The 20,100-nt window shown below is 46.8% G+C and overlaps 1 protein-coding gene across 4 annotated transcripts in view; it reads left to right on the top strand.

Moving 5' to 3' along the window:
* Positions 1–1,414: 1,414 nt before the first annotated feature.
* The window catches only part of ULK1 (unc-51 like autophagy activating kinase 1), a 75,116-nt gene continuing 56,430 nt past the window's right edge, over positions 1,415–20,100 (top strand). For 3 of the 4 annotated variants that reach the window (XM_041489133.1, XM_041489134.1, XM_041489132.1), the window contains exons 1-6: positions 1,415–1,845; positions 1,973–2,170; positions 2,983–3,075; positions 3,171–3,212; positions 17,083–17,115; positions 17,878–17,914. In XM_041489133.1, coding sequence (XP_041345067.1) covers positions 1,792–1,845; positions 1,973–2,170; positions 2,983–3,075; positions 3,171–3,212; positions 17,083–17,115; positions 17,878–17,914 — 457 coding nt within the window. In that variant the 5' untranslated portion in view covers positions 1,415–1,791. The remainder of the gene's footprint in view (positions 1,846–1,972; positions 2,171–2,982; positions 3,076–3,170; positions 3,213–17,082; positions 17,116–17,877; positions 17,915–20,100) is intronic. The other variant, XM_041489135.1, reaches the window with a different exon arrangement.

Genomic DNA, 20,100 nt, shown 5'->3' with positions numbered 1-20,100 from the left:
CGCCAGTTATTTAGGAACCAAGGACGACAGACTACGAGCCAGATAGCATATCAGACAGCCACTGCCTTAGTGTAGATAACACGTCCTGACGCTGTGAAGTGCTTTGTGCACCCAACCTGTGCCGAGAACGGTGATAACTGCAGCCACCCCGCGTCACAACACCGAGCACCCTGTGTGCTGGGCGTCTGCGGAGCCGCTGGCATCACCGGGCAGCGTGTGTTTGGAACTGCAGAGCTGCCACAGGTCGATACCTCGCAGTTGGGTAAAAAACAAACTTCAGGCAGAGCGTGCGAGCAGCGGTGCTGCCCACGAGGAGCGTTGTTTTCTCTGCAGTTGGAATTTGACGTTGTGATAAGCGTACAAACAGGAGCGAGTGCGCAAGTGGTGTGGATGCTGCCAGGTCTGGTGGATTTGGGCAGCCTGGAGCAGAGGATGGGGAAAATGTGTGAGAGCTTCCCGCCACGGAGGGAATGACCTGTGAGCCCACACCCACAGGGCAGAGCTTGTGGGTCACTGCACAGCAAGAGATGGAATGGCCAAACCACACACCAGGCTCAGGCCGGGAAAGGTTTCTTATCGCAGCAGTGATTCCATGCCGAGCTCTGGAGCAGGATATCGAGAAGAATCTGTCAGAGCAGAGCTGCATGGAGGCACCCTCGGGCACTTCTGGAGGCCCGGCTGGCTCCCCGCGGAGGAGCCGTGGTGCCCTGGCACAGGAGCGGGTGGAGAAGGGCCAGAGCCTGAGGAGGAGGTGGGCTATGCTGGGAGAGAGGAAGGGGTATGGGGATGGTGGGGTTTGGGACACTTGATAGCTCCTGGGATGAACTTCACCCAACCAGACCCATTTGTTTAATTGTTTAAAACATCAGTTGGTCTGTTCAGCCTGGAGGAGATGGACAGGAGACCTTATTGTGGTGTACAACTGTGGGGTTGGGAAGGGAAGTGAAAGGGCAGGCACTGATCTGCGGTGAGTGACAGAACCCCAGGGGATGGCCTGAAGCTGTGTCAGGGGAGGTTCAGGATGGTTATTGGGAAAAGGTTCTTTGCTGGAAGGTGGCTGTGCACTGGAACAGGCTGCCTAGAGAAGCGGTGACCACCGAGCCTGACAGAGCTCAAGAAGCATTTGGACAATGCTCTCAGACACGTGGTGGGATTCCTGGGGCTGTGCTGTGCCGGGCCAGGAGCCGCACTTCAATATCGCTGTGTGTCCCTTCCAACTCAGAACATCCCATGATTGTGTGACCTCCCAGAGGCCCGGGCGGGTGCCTGCCAGGAGCCCTCCCAGCCCAGCCGGGGCCGCGGCAGCGCGGCGCTGACTCAGGCGGGCGGCAGGCGGCGCCTTTAAATGTGCCGGGCCCGGCCGCTCCGCCTCAGGTGCCGCCGCCGCCACTCTGCCCGCCGCCTCCCCCGCCGTGCATCGCGCCTGCGCCGCCCGGCGCGCCCGCTCCGCTCCGCACAGCTTTGTCCGGGCCCGGCCGAGCGAGCGGCGGCTCCCGCGGAGCGACCCCGGCCCCGCGACCCCGGCCCCGCCAGCGCTCACAGCCGGGGGCGCGGGCGGCCCTTAAGGTGGATCGCGCTTAAGGTGGAGCGCTGCCGTGAGGCGGACCAGGCGTTAAGGTGGATCGCGCTTAAGGTGGACTCTCGGCGAAGCCGCGCCTGCCGGCGGGGGGGCCGGGGCTCGGCATGGGGAGCCCCGCCTGAAGCGGGGCCCGAGGAGCCGCCCGGCCCGGCCCGAGGAGGAGATGGGGGAGGCCCGCTGCTGAGGAGCCAGCTTCGCCCCGGCCGCTGACAATGCCCGGCTCCCGGCCGCTCGGCAGGAAGAGGCAGCCCATGGACGAGGGCGAGGTGGGCAGCGCAGCTACCGGGGCCGGCGGGAGCGGGGCTGCTCCGGCTCCCGACCGCTCCGAGGGGGGCGGTGGCGGGGGGTACCCCCGTCGCGTTTGGATTGGGAGAGGTTTAATTTTCTTTAAAGGCAGCTCCTTCATCACCGCCATCCTCCTCCTCCTCGTCCCTTTGCAGCTCTGAAGCCGTCCCGGCCGCAGCCTCCCCGCCGGCCCCCGGGACCCCCCGGCGCAGCGCCATGGAGACGGTGGGAAAGTTTGAGTTCAGCAGGAAGGACCTGATCGGGCACGGAGCCTTCGCCGTCGTCTTCAAAGGCAGGCACAAAGAGGTGAGAATCCCTGCTTTTTATTTCCACCCTCCGCGCTTCTGCTTTTCATTTATTTATTTATTTCCTGCCCTGGGCCGAGCTGGGGGCAGCGCGCCCCGGTCGCCGCATCCCCGCCGCAAGCGGCGGCTGTTGCCAGCCTGGGCATCACCCCGGGCTTCTTGGGGTGCTTATTTTTATTTCTTATTGTTCTCCTTGGAGTTTTTTCCAAGCAGGCGTGTGTCCCGGCAGGAGCCGGGCAGGTGCTTCACCTTGGGGCTGGGAGGCCGTCAGCTGCCTGTGGGGTGCCCACAGAGCTACCCAAAACCTGTCCCCACCTCCAAAACAAGGGAGGAAAAAATCCCTACACACTATCTATGAAAGGAACTCTTTAGTTTGTTTGGGATTTTTTTGTGTGTGTGTCTGTGAAGTCTTCTCCTTCTCCACTTAATTTTTCCAGGAGGAGGAGAAATCTCTTACTGGTAAATAAAAGGAAATCAATCCGGCAGTGGATTTTCCATCATTAGTGCTTGGGATAAGCCACGGCTCCCACAGTGCATTTATTTCTAGTGATTAAATAAGAGGATAATCATTGTATGAAGTAGTAACAAAAACCTAAACCTTGGGCTTTTCTCCTTGGGCTGACAAGCATAATTCAGGAAAGGGCAAGTCTGAACAAGTAAGGAGGAGGCATTAGGATGTGAAGAGAGAGGCCTTTACCGGAGCTGCAAGACAGTTCTTTGGGTCGTATTTGTAAGCTGTTAAGAGGCTGTGTATCCTAATGTGAATGAATGGTGAAATTTACATTTGTTTGTGTTATTTATGTACTGTTTCAGAAACCTGAGCTGGAAGTAGCTGTGAAATGTATTAACAAGAAGAACCTTGCAAAATCACAAACACTGCTGGGCAAGGAAATAAAAATTCTTAAGGTAAAGGCAGACTGACTTCTTTTCTTCAGTCTTTATTCTCTATGCCCTTTGTTGCTCCTAGCTTATGGTATTTTTTTTTTTTTAACTTTTTCTAGGAATTGAAACATGAAAACATTGTTGCCTTGTATGACTTCCAGGTAAATACATTCAATTATGTCAAAGCATTCTAAATTTGGGAAAAGTTGAATGGAGTTTGTGAAATTTCACTTTTTAACAAGTGTTTGTATTCTGATGTGTACTTGGGGGGGTGGGGAGGGGGGGTGTAGAGAAAGCCTTCTGATAAGTTAGGGAAAGATAAACACAGCAGATCATGTGTTAGTTGTTGGCTGGACCACACAACTCATGAGCAGCTGGGACTTGAGGTGGGAGCTCCTGCTCCAGGATGATACACTGTGAAAAGCAGTGTGGTGAATGTGCCTATGCTGGAAGCTTTTAAGTTCTCAAAATGGTAGAAATAAAATTAACAGTAGTTATTTTTTGGCATGCCCACTTCTTGATTTTCTTTCTCTGGTCTGGATACCCTCCCTGGGAAAATTTCTTTTTCCTAGGCCACGTAAAAATAGTGCAAGCATGACTTTGTAGCATATGATTGTCTTAGCTCCAGAGGATTTTAATTTGCATTTTTCTCTTGTCCTTGTGGTCGTCACTAAGAGTTAAAACTTGCAGCAGACATTTTTCCTTCAAAGTCAGCCCTGAACATCTAACCCAGAGGGGCTAAAACCGATCTGCTGTGAAACATAAACCATTAATTTATTTTTTTTTTCCCCTTGATTATTCCCTTAAATCCTTGATAACGGGGCAAGTTTTCCTTGCCGTTCGCGAATGCTTTTTTTAAAAAAATAGCCCGGCGGGATGCCAAGGCGGTGCGGGTGCTCCGGTTCCCGCTGCGCGCCCGGCCCTGGCGCCCTTATCGGCCGCGTCCTGCCCCGCCGCTGCTATCACGCGTCCCGCAGGCCGCCGTGTTTGTTGACATTCCTCCTCCTCCTGCCGTGGATTGGCTCCGGTGCCTCCACGTCAGCCCCGGCGGTGAGTGCCAGCCCCGGCCGGCGGTGCCTGCTGGGGGCTGTAGTCCGCCGGTGTCACCCTCTGGGACACCCGCGGCTGGCTCCGTGCCGGAGCGGGGGCTCCGCAGGGCTGCCCTGCAGCGTGGTTAATGCCCGGCGTTGTTTTGGCGAGAGGGGATGCGAGGATGGCTGCTGGGAGCTCTCCTTGGATAGCTGTGCCCTGCTCCTGAGCCAGCCCTCCGAGCTGATCTGGCAGAGCAGCCTTAGGGGCTGATGGACACTGCAGGGTAGCTGGGAGAGCTGGCACAGCCCACTTGGAGCACTAGATCTCATGGTCTGGGTGGTTTTTTTTTGGTTGGTTTTTTTTGGTTTTTTTTTTTGTTTTTTTTTTTTTTTTTTTTTCCCTCTACCTTCCCAATTTGCTTAATAACTTTTCACTTGAGAGAGTGGCTGCTCTTGCACTTCACAGTTTGCATTTGTATGAAGCATTTATGCTTACTGAGATCTTTCACAACTTTTGTTAGATTCCCCTCCCTGCTTCAAGTTACTGCTGAGTAGGAAGCAACTCAAACATTTTCTGCAAAAGGAGCAGTTTCATCGCTGTTACAATTATAGAAATGTGTTTTTCTCATTTTGTGATGAGCTTTGTCAAATTCTGTGTTTAGCAGTGTAGTCTGGTGAGATTTTAGCAAGAAGTTATGTAAGATACCACAAAACAGGAACTTAAGAATGGTCCAGGGCTCAAGGCATGCCCAGGTTTGTGCTTAGTTACCAGCTTTGTCATACAGTCCTTGCATGACCTGGGTAATTTGATTTCTCAGAGAAAATGAGATTATTTAGGGGGCATTGGGTGTGGACTCTCCTCTGGTGTGAGGTGATCTGTTACCAGACAGTCTGTTGCAGTTACCCCACATATGTTGTGTGTTCATTGTGTCTGAATGTTTGGCCTTGTGTCTGCTTAGGGGTTGTGTGAGAGTAAATTATCTGCAAAGGTAAAAGTGCAGGTCTGTGGAAGGCTGGTTTCTGCCCATCTTTCCTTATTTTGTGGAAAAGACTACTACTTACATTGCTCTCCTGATACCAGACCAGGAGCTTCATTCATAGCTGCATATGTATTTATCCTCAAAAATACCATATTTGCAGTTAATTGAATCCTTACTTGCAGGCTTTCTAAAACAGAAGATGTTTATTCTTGTATTACAACATAGAGCAAAAGGGAAAAAAATACTTCCTGTGAAACTTATTGGTGCCCTGTAGCTTTGTCTGTCATTGCATTTTGTGTCCTCCCTTCCTCTGCACTGCCTGTCAACAGTGACTCTGACTTTTACTCGTGTGTTTCTTGCACACAAGGAAATGGTTACCAAAACCACAGTGGCTGTAAGCGAGTGATTACACCCAATGATGCTTTCATTTGCATTTTCCTGGTTAAAAACTCATGTTAGCCAGACTTCTCACAACATGAGATTTTTGATATAAGGCTAGATTTGCTGCAGACAAACACTTGTAATACTGACATTTAGTACTGACAAGCAGCTCTCACCCTGGCACCCTTAATTTATCCTTCAAATCCAGGAAGATGGCTGTGTTCCTTCTCATTTCACAGATCTTTTGTGATATTGGTTCATAAATAATGACAACATAAGAAACTTCCTAGGAATAAATGATTCTGATGAATGTTTAATCTGTGAAAGTGCAGTGACTGGACCTTTATGGATCCCTTTGCTGGAGTCCTTAGAACAGCATCAGTACATGAGAATGGCTCACAAAATGAAATATGCATATTCCCATTATTATGTGCTCTCATATTAATGAGAGGCAATGTTAATAGTTTAGGAGTCTAATGCAAGAACCCCTGCTCAGAAAGAGGAAAAACCTTATTGTACCACATTTCTAAAAGTGCTGTCTATTTAGTGTCTGTGTGGAGTTGTGGTGTGGGTTTTTCCTAGGCGCAGGAGATGTTTGGCAGACAGTAAAAGCTGTATTTCACCATGTGTGGGGTGTATTAGTTGCTGCTGAGCCCTACCTGACCCCTCAGCTGGCTTGCTGGGGTCCCCAGTCTGCAGCAAAGGGGAGCAGAGTGCTCCAGAGGGACATCTGGGTACCAGAAGTCCTTTTACTCTGACGACAGCCAAATGAGCCCTTGTTCCTTAAGGTGAAAATTACTAACAGCAAATGATGGTTCCTGCCAAAGGAGGACTTGGTATGGAAATAAAGTTTCTTGGAAAACTGATTTCCATTACTCTGACTGAGGATCATCTCAGCTCTTCATGCTCACTGACAGGGAAAGCTTAGCAGATGTGGTCTGGTGTGTGGGGCTTGCTTTGGTTTCCTTTGTGTCTCAGGACATTAAATCTGTGAGCAGAGACCACTTGATTAGCTGAGGAGAGTGAATAGTAGGAAGGGAACCCTTGAACTTGTCAGATCCTGGGAGCACTCTGTGCCAGAAAATTTCTTCCAGCACTAGGCAGAAGTTCCTACATATATAGCTGAGATCTTTGGGCAGTGGGAGATTCTGGGTGTCTTTCCCTCCCTGTTCTGTGGCAGCTGCCCCAGGCTGAATAGGTGTCAGGTGAAGATTTCATATGTGGCTGTGTTGGTGCTAGGGCAGAAAATCTGCTGAATCTGGACATGTCATGCTTTGGATATTAGAAAGCATTTTCCTGTGTGAAATAAGAAGGATTATTTTACTGACAGATTTTCCCTAGTTGTGTGCTGTGAGTTGAGCTTGCTTCTTAAAGCAGCCTAGCTATGCCTGTGCTTGAGTGGATATCAGGTGGTTTTTATGTTAGGTTTCTCCCCCAATTTCTGCACGGGTGGGATGGACTGGTTGCAGTAACACAGCTGTTAAAGTCACACGAGACACTGTGCTGTGATGTTTCTGGCTCAGCCTATGTTACCTGAGGGTCTGCTTTCTACAGTTTGGTAACAGGTTGGTTTATTATACTCACCAGTTTGGGATGAGCTGAGACAAATGCTTTATTCAGTCACCTGATACAGACTCACCAAAAATATTTCTGCAGTGATGACTGTATCACCTGGAGACAAAGAACACCGAGTCCTTGCAGTGCAGATTTTTCTTGTGCACATGGATTAAGGCATGGGTGGCAGAACAAATGCTTCTCAGGTTAGTGATCAGTCACCCTGGGCTGGTCTTGAGAGCCAGATAATGACAGCCTTGTGTTGCTGCTGTGTAGAAAGCCCTTGTGATCAATAGAGCCGTGGCTGCCGGGCTGTGGTGTTGTGCTGTACTGGCTGCACCATCACCCTTTTTCTGACACAGAGCATTTAGATGCTACTCTGCATCTTGTGTACATGCCTCCTGCTGTCCCCCAGGACCCCTGTGGACAGCAGTGTCCTTCTGTGTGCCCTCCAGCACCGCTCACCTCTGCTGCAGCACTGCACTGATGAGCGTGGTGCTGGGTGAATCAGTGCTGCTGCAGTGTCACCTCATGCCTGGCCACCTCTTGTGCCACCTCATGCAGGATCTTCTGTTCCTCAGGCACTGCTGTTTACATGCTCTGTCTCAGGAGACAGGGCTCCACTGAGGCACTTGGAATGACTAAAGAGGCACTCTGTGTCTGGGAGATTGCTCTCCTGAGGTCAGGCTGCCTGCTTAAACCCTGTTTTAATTCCATCTCCTAGCGAAGCTGGCAGGTTGCCTGGTGAGTGGGTGTAAAGTGCAGCTCTGTGAACTGCCAAGCAATCCTCTTTCTGTTCGTGCTGCAGACAAGAATGGGGTGTCTGCTGTCCTGCTCCGTCAGCATCCTCGCATCTGTTGAAGGGAATCACTCTTACTGAAGATTGAATCTGGCTTAATTTAGAGCTAGAAGAGGAAAGGATGAAAACGCAGCCACCCTCTGCCAGTTGTTTTGTAGGGAAATGCTTGGGAATTTAGTGGACCAGAATGGCCATGTTTCTAGAGAATTGAGAGTTCTGTAGTGTTGAACTTTGATTTGATGCTGGCTTCCCCAGCCAAGTATCCCACTGTGCAGGTCACAGAAACATCCAGCAAATGTTGACCACTAAATATAGACCTCAGTCATGGGCTTTTTTTAGAGGGAGTTGTCTTGCCACATTTCTGAAATTATGGTCACTGTTTTACTCATGCTGTGTGTAAAGCACACACCTGTGTTCCTCTCACATGATTAAGGTGTCATGGAAGAGCCGGCGACGTGGTGGTTAATGGTCTCCAAAGCTCCTGTGGAAGGTAGCATTACTCAGACTATAATGACAGATTAAGGAATGTTTCCCAGCAGTAATAGGAAACTGGAAGGCTGTTGTGTTCACAGTTTGATAGCAAAGCTCTGGTGGCTGCTGTTTGTGCTGCTGCTCTTGAAGCTCCACCAGTGTTTCCCTAATGAAAATTTCCACTGTGTAAATCCTTGTGATGACTGAACACGTTTGGAGTGAGCAAAGCAAGGAGGTGAAGATTTGGATGATGGATGGGAAGAAGTGTCTCCTAATCAGTGGCTGGGTGGTATTAAATTCAGGTGGAAAACACTGTTTGAATTTATTTCAAATATTTATAGGCTCAATCCAAAGCCTAATTGAAAGATTTAGTTTTGTGACTAGACTGAACTTGCCACTAAACTGTGAAACTGCAATAAACCTGTGTGTCTCAAAAGCTCATCTTAGTGCTCAGTCTTGTATAGAGAATTGAGGGCACAATTCACTTTGGTGTGTCCTCCCTTCTCCTCTTGCCTTCCCACACCACCTGTTGATACCAACTGAAAAGCTTTGCACAGACCAGCAAACAGAGGGTTGGTGCTGGTGGTAGGAATCCAAGCTGGATGGCTCTGGTTTGCTCTGGAAAAACACCCAGAGAAGCAGATGTGGGTCTTCCATGAGGCAAGCTGCCTCCATCCCAGAAGTGAGATCCAGTGGGAATGAGAAGCTAAGCACAGGGGAGGTCAGCAGAGGGGGTGGTCTTTGCAAAGGCAAGGAGAGGTTTTTGGTTTGGTTTTGTTTTCAGAATAAGTATACATGGTTTTGCTTGATGTTTTTTGTTGTCTGGCTGGTGGGTTTTTTTTTCTCCTGCTGTTACTTATGTTCATGTAGCAGTAGCAAATGACACATTTGGTGGAAAATGAACATGAATTATGTGATCTTCCAAGGCAATGTTTCTCAGGTGCAGACCTAAACATGCTTTGATTAAGAGAAAGCATCTTAATTGTCTTCAGATGTTAGGTTTCCTGTCTGAGAAATGTAATAACAAATGCTCACAGCAGAATGCAGGGACGAGCCCTGCCCATAGATAGCTTTGGAACCTCTGCTGTGCTTATTGTACAGCAAAGAGGCCTTTAATTGTGCATTGTCTCCTGCTTTATAATGTGCAGACCTTTAATACTACCATAAACATAGAGATGCTGTCAAAATGCAAAGTGAGGATCTCAGAGCTGCATCTGTTTACTAAGCAAGGTTGTTTCAAGGGGGGCCGATAGAAATGAATCAAATTGTGCATCACTGGTTGCTTAGGGCAATAATGTTCAGTCTGGCTGCAGGAGCACCTGGCTTGTCTCCTAGCATCAGAATAACAGGAGGAATTAGGTCAGCTGAGCTGGCATAGTAGGGATCAACCAGACTGTGTTTCCAGTGGGGGGGAATGAAAGATGCATAATTTTAAGTCATTAGAGATCCCATTTAGCAAAGCATCTTAAAAACCTCCAGGAAGGGGGAGACTCCCAGCCAGCTCTGAGTGCATTGGTGGCCAGGGTGTGAGAGCTGCTGGTGTGTTGGGGACCCCAGGGACCACAGGCAGGGCTGGGAGGCAGCCCAGGGGCTGTGGGGTGGCTCTGTGTGTCCCCTTGGGTGCTGTGTCACCTCATCCTGCACACACCCTCTTCATTTGCATTCGATGCTCTTTTCATTTGGTCGGCAATCATAGCCAGCATACTAAATATGTTAAAAAGTGCTCATTTCTCTGTTGTTTAAATAGTGCAGATTTGATCTCATGTTTCTCTGGCTTCCAGTAACTGGATTTTTTCCCTTCTTAAATTAAGACTGTTCTTATTTGAAAGAAAACTCATGCTCTTTTTCTTTATACCCCTTTGTTTCCACACCTTTGTGGTAACAAGTGTGCTTGTTTTCTTAAATCTGGTGAATGAAGTATGAAATAAATGGATGGAAAAGAGACTTGCAAAGGGCAGTCACTCATGCAGCTGCCTTAGAAAACCCTGGGAGATCAGACCTCTAATTTTCAGAGTTGCTTAAAAAGAAAATCCCAACAAACACACCAGGAAAATCCAAACCACAACAACTCTTGCAGAGTATCAGATTGTGTTTGGTATATACCATTAAAAAACAAGCAATTACCAACTTTATCAGTGGGACTACATTAATCAAACTAAAATCAAACCTTGGGACTGAGTTACTTTGCTTATATTTGCACATATCTCAATAAATTAAGGTGTCTCAATGAGTGTGATTAAAACTGAAATATCCACCTCAACCCTTAGCTCTCCCCCCACTACCCCTTCTCATTGGGCAGGCTCATAAAATGCAGCTCTAAGGTATGCAAGGATTTAATTCCAGTACATGTGACTGAGCTTAAAGTAATGGGGAATTCAACCTTAAATGTTCAGTTTATGGTATGGCTGTGATACAGAAAGGAGATGAGGAATAAATACAGAAAAGCAAATCGGATCTTGGCTATTTTTGTCATTGTTTTTAGAATTCTGACGTTTCCTCTCTTGATAGCATTAACATAATGCATTGCCATTTGCACAGGAGCATGCTTTTGTTTGGAAAAGCTTCTAGATATTATTCTACCTGTTGGCAGAGGGGTAACTACTTCCACCCCATGTCCAATATTTTCAGGATTCTGCTGCTCTGTTTTTGCCTACATTCTCTTATCCCTGCTGCAGCCTGCATTCAGTGGTCTTTGGGCAGTGCATGGCTGGGGGGTCCCAGATGCTGTAGGAGCTGCAGTGTTACCCCCAGAGCAACGTGACTGCTGTAAGAAAGGATTGCTTCTCAGTGCTCCAGCAGCACAAGACTTAACTTGCTCTGATGTGCACGTTCTTGGTCCTGCCTGGAAGCTCTGTGACCTGTGAAACCCAGCACTTTGTTTCTGTACCCCGTTAGGACCTGAATCCCATGCTTTGGTTTCTGTGGTTGGGCTCAGTGGTGGCTCCAGCTGTGACTTGCTGTAGTGTGCTGCCCTGCAGAAGCCCCACAGAAGGAGAGTCAGGTTTTTCTCTCTGAGCTCTCTGCAAGTGTGGGTCTCAGTGCTTTGTCTGAGTCCAGCAGTGAATTTGTGAAGCCCAGCAGCGGGGCTGTCACTGCCTCGGGGACAGGTGGGGCTGGGCTGAAGGAACCTCTTGGAAGCTCATGTCCAGTGGAAGGGATGGTGACGTTTCTTCAGGTCACTTGAAGGCTGAGCTGCCCAACCAGCAGTGATCCCATCGGGCTGTGGTGGTATGAGCTGCCTGGGAAAGAACAGCTCCACGGACATGACGTCCTGTTTGTTTTCTAATGTCATGCAAGCAGACTTTAGAACTGTTGCCAGGGGGATGGGAAATAGTCTCCCTCCCTTCCTGAAGCCTGTGTAGTACCAGAGAATGGTTTTCCTGCTGTTTGTAATCTGCCCTGAAGTACAACCTGTCCTGAAACAGCTCATCTGTTTTACAGTGTAGAGTACACTAGTGCCTGGAGTGGGGCAATGGGCAGTGCTGACCCTTGTTATCACTGTTCTTCCAGTTCTACAAAAATCTGCCTGCTGTAAGGCCACCCACCAACCATTTTTGTACTGCAGGGCCTCCTTTCTGCTTGCTCCATGTCCTAGAGCAAGCTGGCAGGTCAGAAGGAAGCAGAATGCAGTCGATGGCCAACTGTGGGCCAATTGTGGACAGAAGTTTGTGCGCCTTGCCAGGTTTTGTTTCTGATGCTTACTCCATGGGATCTACATTAAGAAATTAGAAGCCCTCATTATTTTAGAAAGTCACAGAGCTGCTGACTCCGGAAATAACACTTTGCAGTCAGTAGCAGTAGGTTTTACCTTTCTTCGTCTGAGTTAATTGTCTCCTGAATTGGAAGCCTGCTCAAAATGTTCTTGAGTTCCTTATTGATGATGTTCAGGAGGAGTAAGGAGGATAACCAGGGCTAGAGGATAGAAACACAAGAGGCTCTGTTTTTCTTTTCACTTGGGGTCCAAAGGCATGTGAGTATCTTCTGGCTATTTGCTGTAGATCAGTTTTCCAAAGGATGAGCAGTGATAGGTTCTCCCACACTTGTGATTGATGTTGCTATTGTCCCTTATCTTGCTTCCGTTCCAATAGATACATCAGAAGATAATCCTTGCATATCATGACAGTTTTCCTTTCCCTTTTCAGAGCCTGCTCAAGCCAAGCTGTGAGCCACAGTGAAACAGTACTAAGAGATTTTACTTTTTGGAAAGTTGTTTTCCTCTCTTTAGAACAGCAGGTTTTTCCCAAAGAGCCCCTGCCTGAGCTTAGGGATTTTCCAGGTGCCATTGGCTTAAGAATAGCCTTCCTTAAAGCAAAGTTGTGTTTGTTTGGACTGTATTTGTGACTCCAGTGCCACTGTCAGAAAGCAATGGCTGAAGACCACAGGTCAGAAAGGTACTGGCTCCATGAGATCCTGGTGGCAAAATAGGAGGATGTGATACACAGTGGTTCTACTGCAGTGAGAAGGGGAAGTAACAAAAAAGAAATAGAAAAGCTTAGCTTTCAGTTGGTGTTGAGTTATCTTCCACTGTCAGACCCTCAGCTTTGTGTTATGCTCCTGTTGTGTTGGTGCAGTTGGCGAAGTCCTGGCCCTGGTTGGAGAGATCCATGTGCAGAAAATTATCTTTGCTTGCCAGCATCTCTGGGTGCTGTTGGAGAGGTGGTGTTGAGCAGCTCATGGAGATATCTCCTGGGAGGCACAAACCCTCTGCCATCACAGGGATGCCAGCAAACACCCAGGAGAGTGGTAAACTAGTCTTGAGTCTTGAGTGCTTATGGCTCCTCTACTATAGGCAGCAGGAGCCTTATCAGCCCCACAGTGCTCAGCACACAGGTGTAACATTCATCTTCAGTGTTCTTCCTGCATCCCAGTTTCCCCAGAAAAGAGGCCTTGTGTGAGGTGGAAGTCATTCTTTGCTGGTTTTTCCCCAGAATCTACTACAGCACTGGTCTCACACAGACTGGTGAGAACACTGCACCTGCTGAGAGAATTTGGCATGTTGTGTAATCAGATTTCCACTTTTTGCTGTTCCTGAGCACCTTTCTAAACTTGGTGGCAGGCTGAGTTCAGGAGTAGAGTGCAGAGGAGGATTTTTCTAAGGAAAATTCCTCTCTGAGACTTTTTAAGCTGTGGTAGGAGGATGACTAACTGTGGGTACACCCAGACATTTCCCTTTGGACACACCTAAACACACTCTTTCCAAGAAGAGGATCATGCCACCTTCCAGTATGGGTGGAGAGAAAATTTAAAGGGAGACAGGACTGTTGGGTCTTAATGTCCATAACACCATGTCTCCTGGTGTCACAGTGAGGAATTGTAACAGAGCACAGTCTTGGGGTGATTTATGGTGTATTGCTAAATGAGGTTTCTTCATTTCTTTGTCCTCCATCAGCAGATGTGTGTTATTTGTAGACAGCAGAGGCTGTTGCCTATTTTTACACTCAATTAAATTGTAACTTCATCACTGGGGCCTCTGTTGCAAGAACAAGCCAGGCAATGATCCAGACTGATTAATGATCAGCTTAATGCTTTTGGCAGAGGCGTTTTGCTGCTATTGTGGGTCATGGTCAGGGTACTGCTGCCCTTTGTGATGACAGGAAAAGTTAGGGGTTGTGTCTGCTGCTCTCTTCATTGAGCTTGTTTAGTGACAGGATTAGGCTTGGCTGTACAGACTGGCACATGTGAATAAGAGGTCCAGAGGAAATTATCTGTAACACTTCTTGAAAATAAGCCTCTGCAAAAATACAGCAAACTGTAATGCTTTTCTTGATGTGGAAATGAGTGGGTTGGGCATTTTGCTTTGGTTTTCAGAGAAACTGGTAGCTTGCAAAATTTGGCTTGCAGTATTTTTTTTTCCTTGTTATGAAAAAATCATAAATATAGTGGAAGGATAAAAATGGACAAGAAGTAGTTTCTGCTGCTGAATCAGCTTGGGAGAAATCCATCAGCCTGTTTGAGAAACCAGAAGTCTCTTTAGACAGCTGAGTCTATTTTAACTACAGTAAGCTCTACTGGCTTTTTCCAAACACTAGTTTGTTTCTGGGACCCTTCTTGAAATAAGTGTTTAGTTTTGTTGGCAAAATTTTACAGATCTTTCTTGTAAGTGGGTCTTGAAATGCTGAAGCTTCACATGTGTAAGTTTGTTATCCTTGCTACAGGCAACTGTGATCTGAAAATACCCTTGCTAGATGTTCTGGCCAGTTCTGCCCGGTGAGGTTGGATTTTCAGAGGCTGCTGTTGCCAGTGATGATTGAGGGAGCCACTGACTTCTCTCCTCAAAGCCTTTCAGGCATTGCCCTCTTATCACACCAACACAGAGTGAAGAGATAAAAGCATGAACCACCAAGGTCATGTTGTTGTTGGGAAAGTCAAGCAGAGCATCTCCCTTGCCTGTGCAGGTCCTTGTTTAACTCTGGTCACTGCACACACTGGCTGCCAAAAATCAATTACTTCCTTGGTGATGTTTGTTTGCAGAGTCTTTAAATAATGGAGAGTGGAAAAACAACCAAACTGCAGAGTGTACATTAGCTGTTGGCTAATAAGTTATTACAAATATCTTCTGGGTTTGGTTTGTGTAAGCTCTGGTTCCTGTTCATTTCCTATATAGGTAATAATACACTGAGTTTCCCAAACCCTGCTGGCACTATGCATATTAAAGTGCAGAGTTACTGAGCTGCAGTGATCACAGCACATTTAGCCTAGAAGTGTTTATGAAACCTGTTTTTGTGGCAGTGATCAACTTCGTCAGGGCTGCAAAAACCACTTCAGACACTTCCTGTGTGCCCAGCAGTTGCCCTGCAGTAAGTTCCCAGAGCAGCTGCATTGCTCTTCTGGTGTATTTCTTATCTTCTGGTACATCTGGGGCTGGAGTTCCTGTAGAAGTGAAAGTCCTGGGTGTCTTTTATCAACCTTGGCTGTCTGCTCTTCTTGCTTAGGACAGCAGGAGCTGGTGGGCTTTGAATGCTCCTGAGAATTCTCCCTCAGTGCTTTATCATGTGCAAAGCTTGTGATGATGCTCGGGGTTTTCTTCTTGCAGTGCTTCCCTGGGCTGGTGCTTTTAGCCACAGTCTGGTTTCCCACTTCATCCAATGTGTGTGTATGAAATTGGATGACTTAATGTGTGCTGCTTTCAAATGCAGAGGTTGAAAAACAAAGCCTGTTGAAAGAAGTGTTTGTCATGCAGGGAAGTGCAACAAACACTTTCTTGAAGTATCACAGAAAATTGCTTTTTCAACAAACAAGGGGACTTCTAGAACCTCAGCAGAGCTTGGCAGTGAGAACAGCTGTAAGAATGGAGGGTGGCCCTGGGCTCTGGTGGATGCTTGAGCCCCTCCAGGGAAGGTGGCCAGTTCCTCTGCAGCTGTGGCTGAGTCTCTCAAATCAGATAATTCATCTTCCTCCTCTCTCCCTCTCTTCCTCCAACCAGTCTTCAGAAAACATCTGAAAACCCAGATTTCACGTGGTGAGGTTGAAAGGATAGAAGAGAAAGCAAGAGGTGCTGAGAACTCCAGGCATTGACAAAGGCAGGGAATTTGGTACAGCTTGATGGGAGGCAGAGTTCTGTGGACAGACCAGGGTGAAAGGGATGAGAGCAGACAGTGGAGACTGCTTGGAAATTAAACAGCTGCTAGGGTGGATGCTGGGGTTTTGAAATGGTTTGGGTCAGAAGAGGAATCAGGTGCACAGGTATATAAACAGCCTGTGAGTAAATCATGCTGCCCTGGAAATGGAATCTCATGCTCTGCCTCTGCTTTCAGGACTTCTCCACTCACCCAGACAGTTGCTGTCTGTGAGTGTCCCCAGCTGGGTCTTGGGTGACTTGTAGCTTACAGATTTTTATGTAGTAGGTCTACTTCTGTCTGACTTCTGTTTCAACAGCAGGATTTAGTCATTTGACCTCCTGGGTCTGCCCAGGGTTGAAATATTTGGCTGTTTTCATGTCCGTTCTTTGGCAGTGGTTTGGTGGCTCTGCTAGACACGTGCCAGGTGGCCACTGGTGTCACCATGTGCTGCACAGCCACCAAAGTTCCTGTTGTGGCCCTGTGGTGCTGTATTTTTGTGGGACACATCTCTGTACTCTCCTGTGCTTGTACCATGGATAAATGCATGCTTCCCTGGGGCTGGGGAGAGGTCAGCCAAAGCAGGAGGTGAACTCCCAGGATGGTTAAGAGCATCACAGTGCAGCACCTGTAGTGAACTTAGGAAGATGAGGATTTGTTCTGGACTTTGCTGGTGCTGACCCCTGTTACAATCCAGAAAGCTTTAACCACCTGCTAATAGCGCTGTTAAGGCATGTAGAAAATACGGGTGGCATTTTTTGTCTGAGATCTTTCCTTTTTGCCCTCTAATGGAAGGTGTCACTTGGGCACTTTTCAGCCATGGGATTGAATTACAGGTCCCAAAGTTGTGCTGCTCTTATCTTTCTGTTCAGCCTAGTCCTGCTCATGTGGGCACAGCTGCTATAAAGGGCCGAGTTAAATGTGGAAATGATTAAGGCTCTAAGATAGCAGTGTGCCAGCATCTGTGTTGCATGCCACTGTTAATCCCTGGAGCCCGAAAGGACATGGAGACCCAAGGCACAATACAGGAGATCAGCTTGGTTAAACAGATGCACTCTCACAAACCAATAATATGCTTAAATACCTGGCATTTTCAAAGCAAGCAGTCTTCCAAGAATTAACCTATAATGTTTTTACCCTTTCTTCAGTCTGACTCATAGCAGAGAGCAGATTATCTGTTTAAAAGGCAATACAGCCATTAAATGTCTGAAGTATTTCAGTGCATAAATCTCTTAATTTTCCATTTTCTATTTCCCCAGGAACTGGCAAACTCTGTCTACTTGGTTATGGAGGTGAGTGTGTCTTTTTTTTAAACCTCCTTTCCCTCTCTCTTTATGAATTTTTAAAAGCCGTTTTAAGCAGATGATCATGTTTCACAAGTGGTGCTTCCTGCTGGCAGTCTCACCTATGAGGTTTTGTTGAACTAATCTGCAGCTCAGGCCTTGGAGAGTGTGGGTGCAGAGAGCAGCAAGGGGATTTTTCATCTTGCTGCTCTCAGAAGTTTGTGCAGGCACTGAGCCTCAGGGGTCAGGTGGGTGCCACGGGGGAGTGTGTGCTCAGGCATCCACCAGAGAGAATGTTCTGGACACAGATTACCTGCAGAGCCTCTGAATGTTTCCCTTGCTCTGCAGTTCTCACTTGGAGGTCTTGTTGACTTTTCCTAATGGTGTGGAACATCGATGTGAGGAGTTTCAGTTTTCAGCTGTGTCCACTCCCAGGCTTTTCTCAAACAGCTTTCTGCTGGTGTCTCCAGTGGTGACCCCTCTGCTTTGTTCTGCTTTTACCTTTCTCTCTGATGTGCTTGAGCATGGATATGCACAAGAGCTGGTTGGTGCTGGTGGATCATCATGCAGCATAACGTTTAGGGGAAATAGGACAGGAGAGGAACCCAAAGAATGGGCTTTTCCCTGCCAACTTCTGAATATGTATTTTGACATGTGTGATTATTTATGTTTGAATGCTGTGATAAGCCTGCCATCCTACTGAAGTTTACTGTTTTTCTTGTGAATCTTTGATTTGCCCTGTATTAACTGAGCTTTCTGCTCTCTTTGCAGTACTGTAATGGTGGTGACCTGGCAGACTACCTTCACAGTAAGTACAGCAGTATGGAGAATATCCTCTGGCAGGGTCACCCTTCATAATCATTGGAAAACTGAGAAGCCATGACAATAAAAGCTGGACTTATAGTCCTTTCTATGTAGGTCAGTAGTGACTGTTGTCAGTAGTTATCTATTTCTGTTACAATGGCCTTATAGGTTCAACATATTCCAACACTGTTAGGGACACAGTTTATCTTTCTTGGTGACTGGAAAACAGCTATTTATACTGAAGCCTTGCAGTTCTGTAGTGTTGGATTAAAATAAGATTCCAAGAGTCTATTGTCTAAGTTACCCCTAAGGTGTCCCCACATCTAGGGCAGGACATCTTTCCTGTTTCAGCATATTGAGGATGGCTGTGGTGTAGCCAGTAGTGCTGTGAGGGTGACAAAACCCACTAATTTTGGGGTCTTCTGGAGAGTACAGCACAAGTATCTGGGACCCGTGGTGCCTCGAAGAACCTTTTGGTGAGACTCAGGGGTGTCTTTGCCATCAAGCCAAATGCTTTGCAGGTCAGCCAGCTGTATTGCTGGGACTCGGGCAACCCCTCAAGGTATTTTTCAGTGCAGCACAGGTACAGGACCCTGGTCTTTCTGAAAATCACTTTACACCTCAGTACCTAGAACAGGTAGGAGGATAAAATGTTGAACAATATACTTGGCTGCACTCAGACACAGCCTCTTTTTTTTTTTTTTTTTCTTTTTTTTTTCCTGTGTTTTTTCCCTTAAAGTAGCTTTCTAGTTGTTTTGCATGTCAACTAGAAGATTACTAAATGTGAAGAGACAACTTTAATCTCATTTCATGTGTGGCTCTGGGTCATGGTTAAACAAAGTTTGTTCACATTGTTCAAATTAAAAGCTAGTCAGCTGGATAATACTTCAGGCTCCTTATTGAGGTATGTGATGCCTGGAAATGGTAAAAATTGAAGGATTAAAAGATAAATTTACATTTGCCTTACAGCTAGTGTTGGTATCCCTAGAATAATAATATGGGGCTTGATGCTAGCATGCCACACTCTTCCTACAGGGTAACGAATTATATTTGTGGACTTGAATTTTCAGAAATGGTTTAGTACTTGAAAGAAAAAGAATATTCTGTCATTCATGTGTTTTGTTTGTTTAAAGTGTGGGTGAGATGAAGTAACACTCATTTGTTTTTTAAAATCCAGGTTTAATGTGCTTTGCCTTAGATATGTTTTGCATCTGTTGGGTATTGCTGTGCTCTAAAAGGAGCATCTTTAGTGGTGGCAGAATGTTCTTATGGACACCAGTGGAGGATGGTTTTGTATTTGGTACCTTCTTGTTCTTTCTGATTGCAAATGCAAACTTTATAAATCAAATGCTTTTAAAAAATAGGGAAACTTCAGTTTTACCTGTGCATAGGCTTTGAAAGCTAAATTTTTTAGCTTTCATGCACATGAAGTGAACCTTGATCTTAAAGCACTGGGCTGTGCACTCTCATTGGCAGACCTGTAAACAAGAAATTATAGAAACAAATGACAGAAAGAAGGATTTATAGAAAATCTTCTGATCTGTACTTCTACTTCTGTGTGTACATTGTTGTCACCCCTCCTGCCCCCCAAAAAAAACCCTCAAGAAAAAAGTGAAGCATGCAATTAGGCTGTTAATACAGCTCACTTCCTGGTCTATTGATTGAAATTACTCAGGAAGTTGGAGGCTAGTTTGAGAAAGTGACAATGAATTGTATTTTCCAAATAAAATTCAGTTTTACCCCACTTTGGTGTGTTTGAGTGCAAGACTTGATCCTTCTTTGCCTGAGTTCATGTGAGAAAGTTAACCTTTAGCTCTCTTTTCACCAATAAAATATTTTATTGTGGCAACTGTAAAGAGTGTTGTGACTGGGAAGTTGGTGCTTAGTTTTCTTTTAACTCTTAACACTTGTGTGCTGGTTGCCAGTGAAGAGAAGCAAGCAGGCACCAATTTCCAGAGGGAGGAGCCAGTAAGGGACTGCAGCAAGAAGGTTTAGTTACTCCCATCACTGCCAGATCCCAGAGCCTAGATAAATGTCAGCTTTCTTCATCCCACCACATGCTCCTGTGGGGAATCTCCTCTTCCAGCTTCTGCAGGCACTCAGGGTGCTTTTGACAGGAGTGATTTTTCACTGAAAACTCATCTTGGAAAGTTTAGATTTCTTCAGTATTTGACTGGTACTTGGGAGGCT

The sequence above is a fragment of the Pyrgilauda ruficollis genome, unplaced genomic scaffold (assembly GCF_017590135.1).
Source record: "Pyrgilauda ruficollis isolate IOZ18807 unplaced genomic scaffold, ASM1759013v1 scaffold9, whole genome shotgun sequence".
Taxonomy (NCBI): domain Eukaryota; kingdom Metazoa; phylum Chordata; class Aves; order Passeriformes; family Passeridae; genus Pyrgilauda; species Pyrgilauda ruficollis.
The sequence above is the reverse complement of the archived record's forward strand: the minus strand, read 5'-3'. Positions and strand labels throughout refer to the sequence as shown.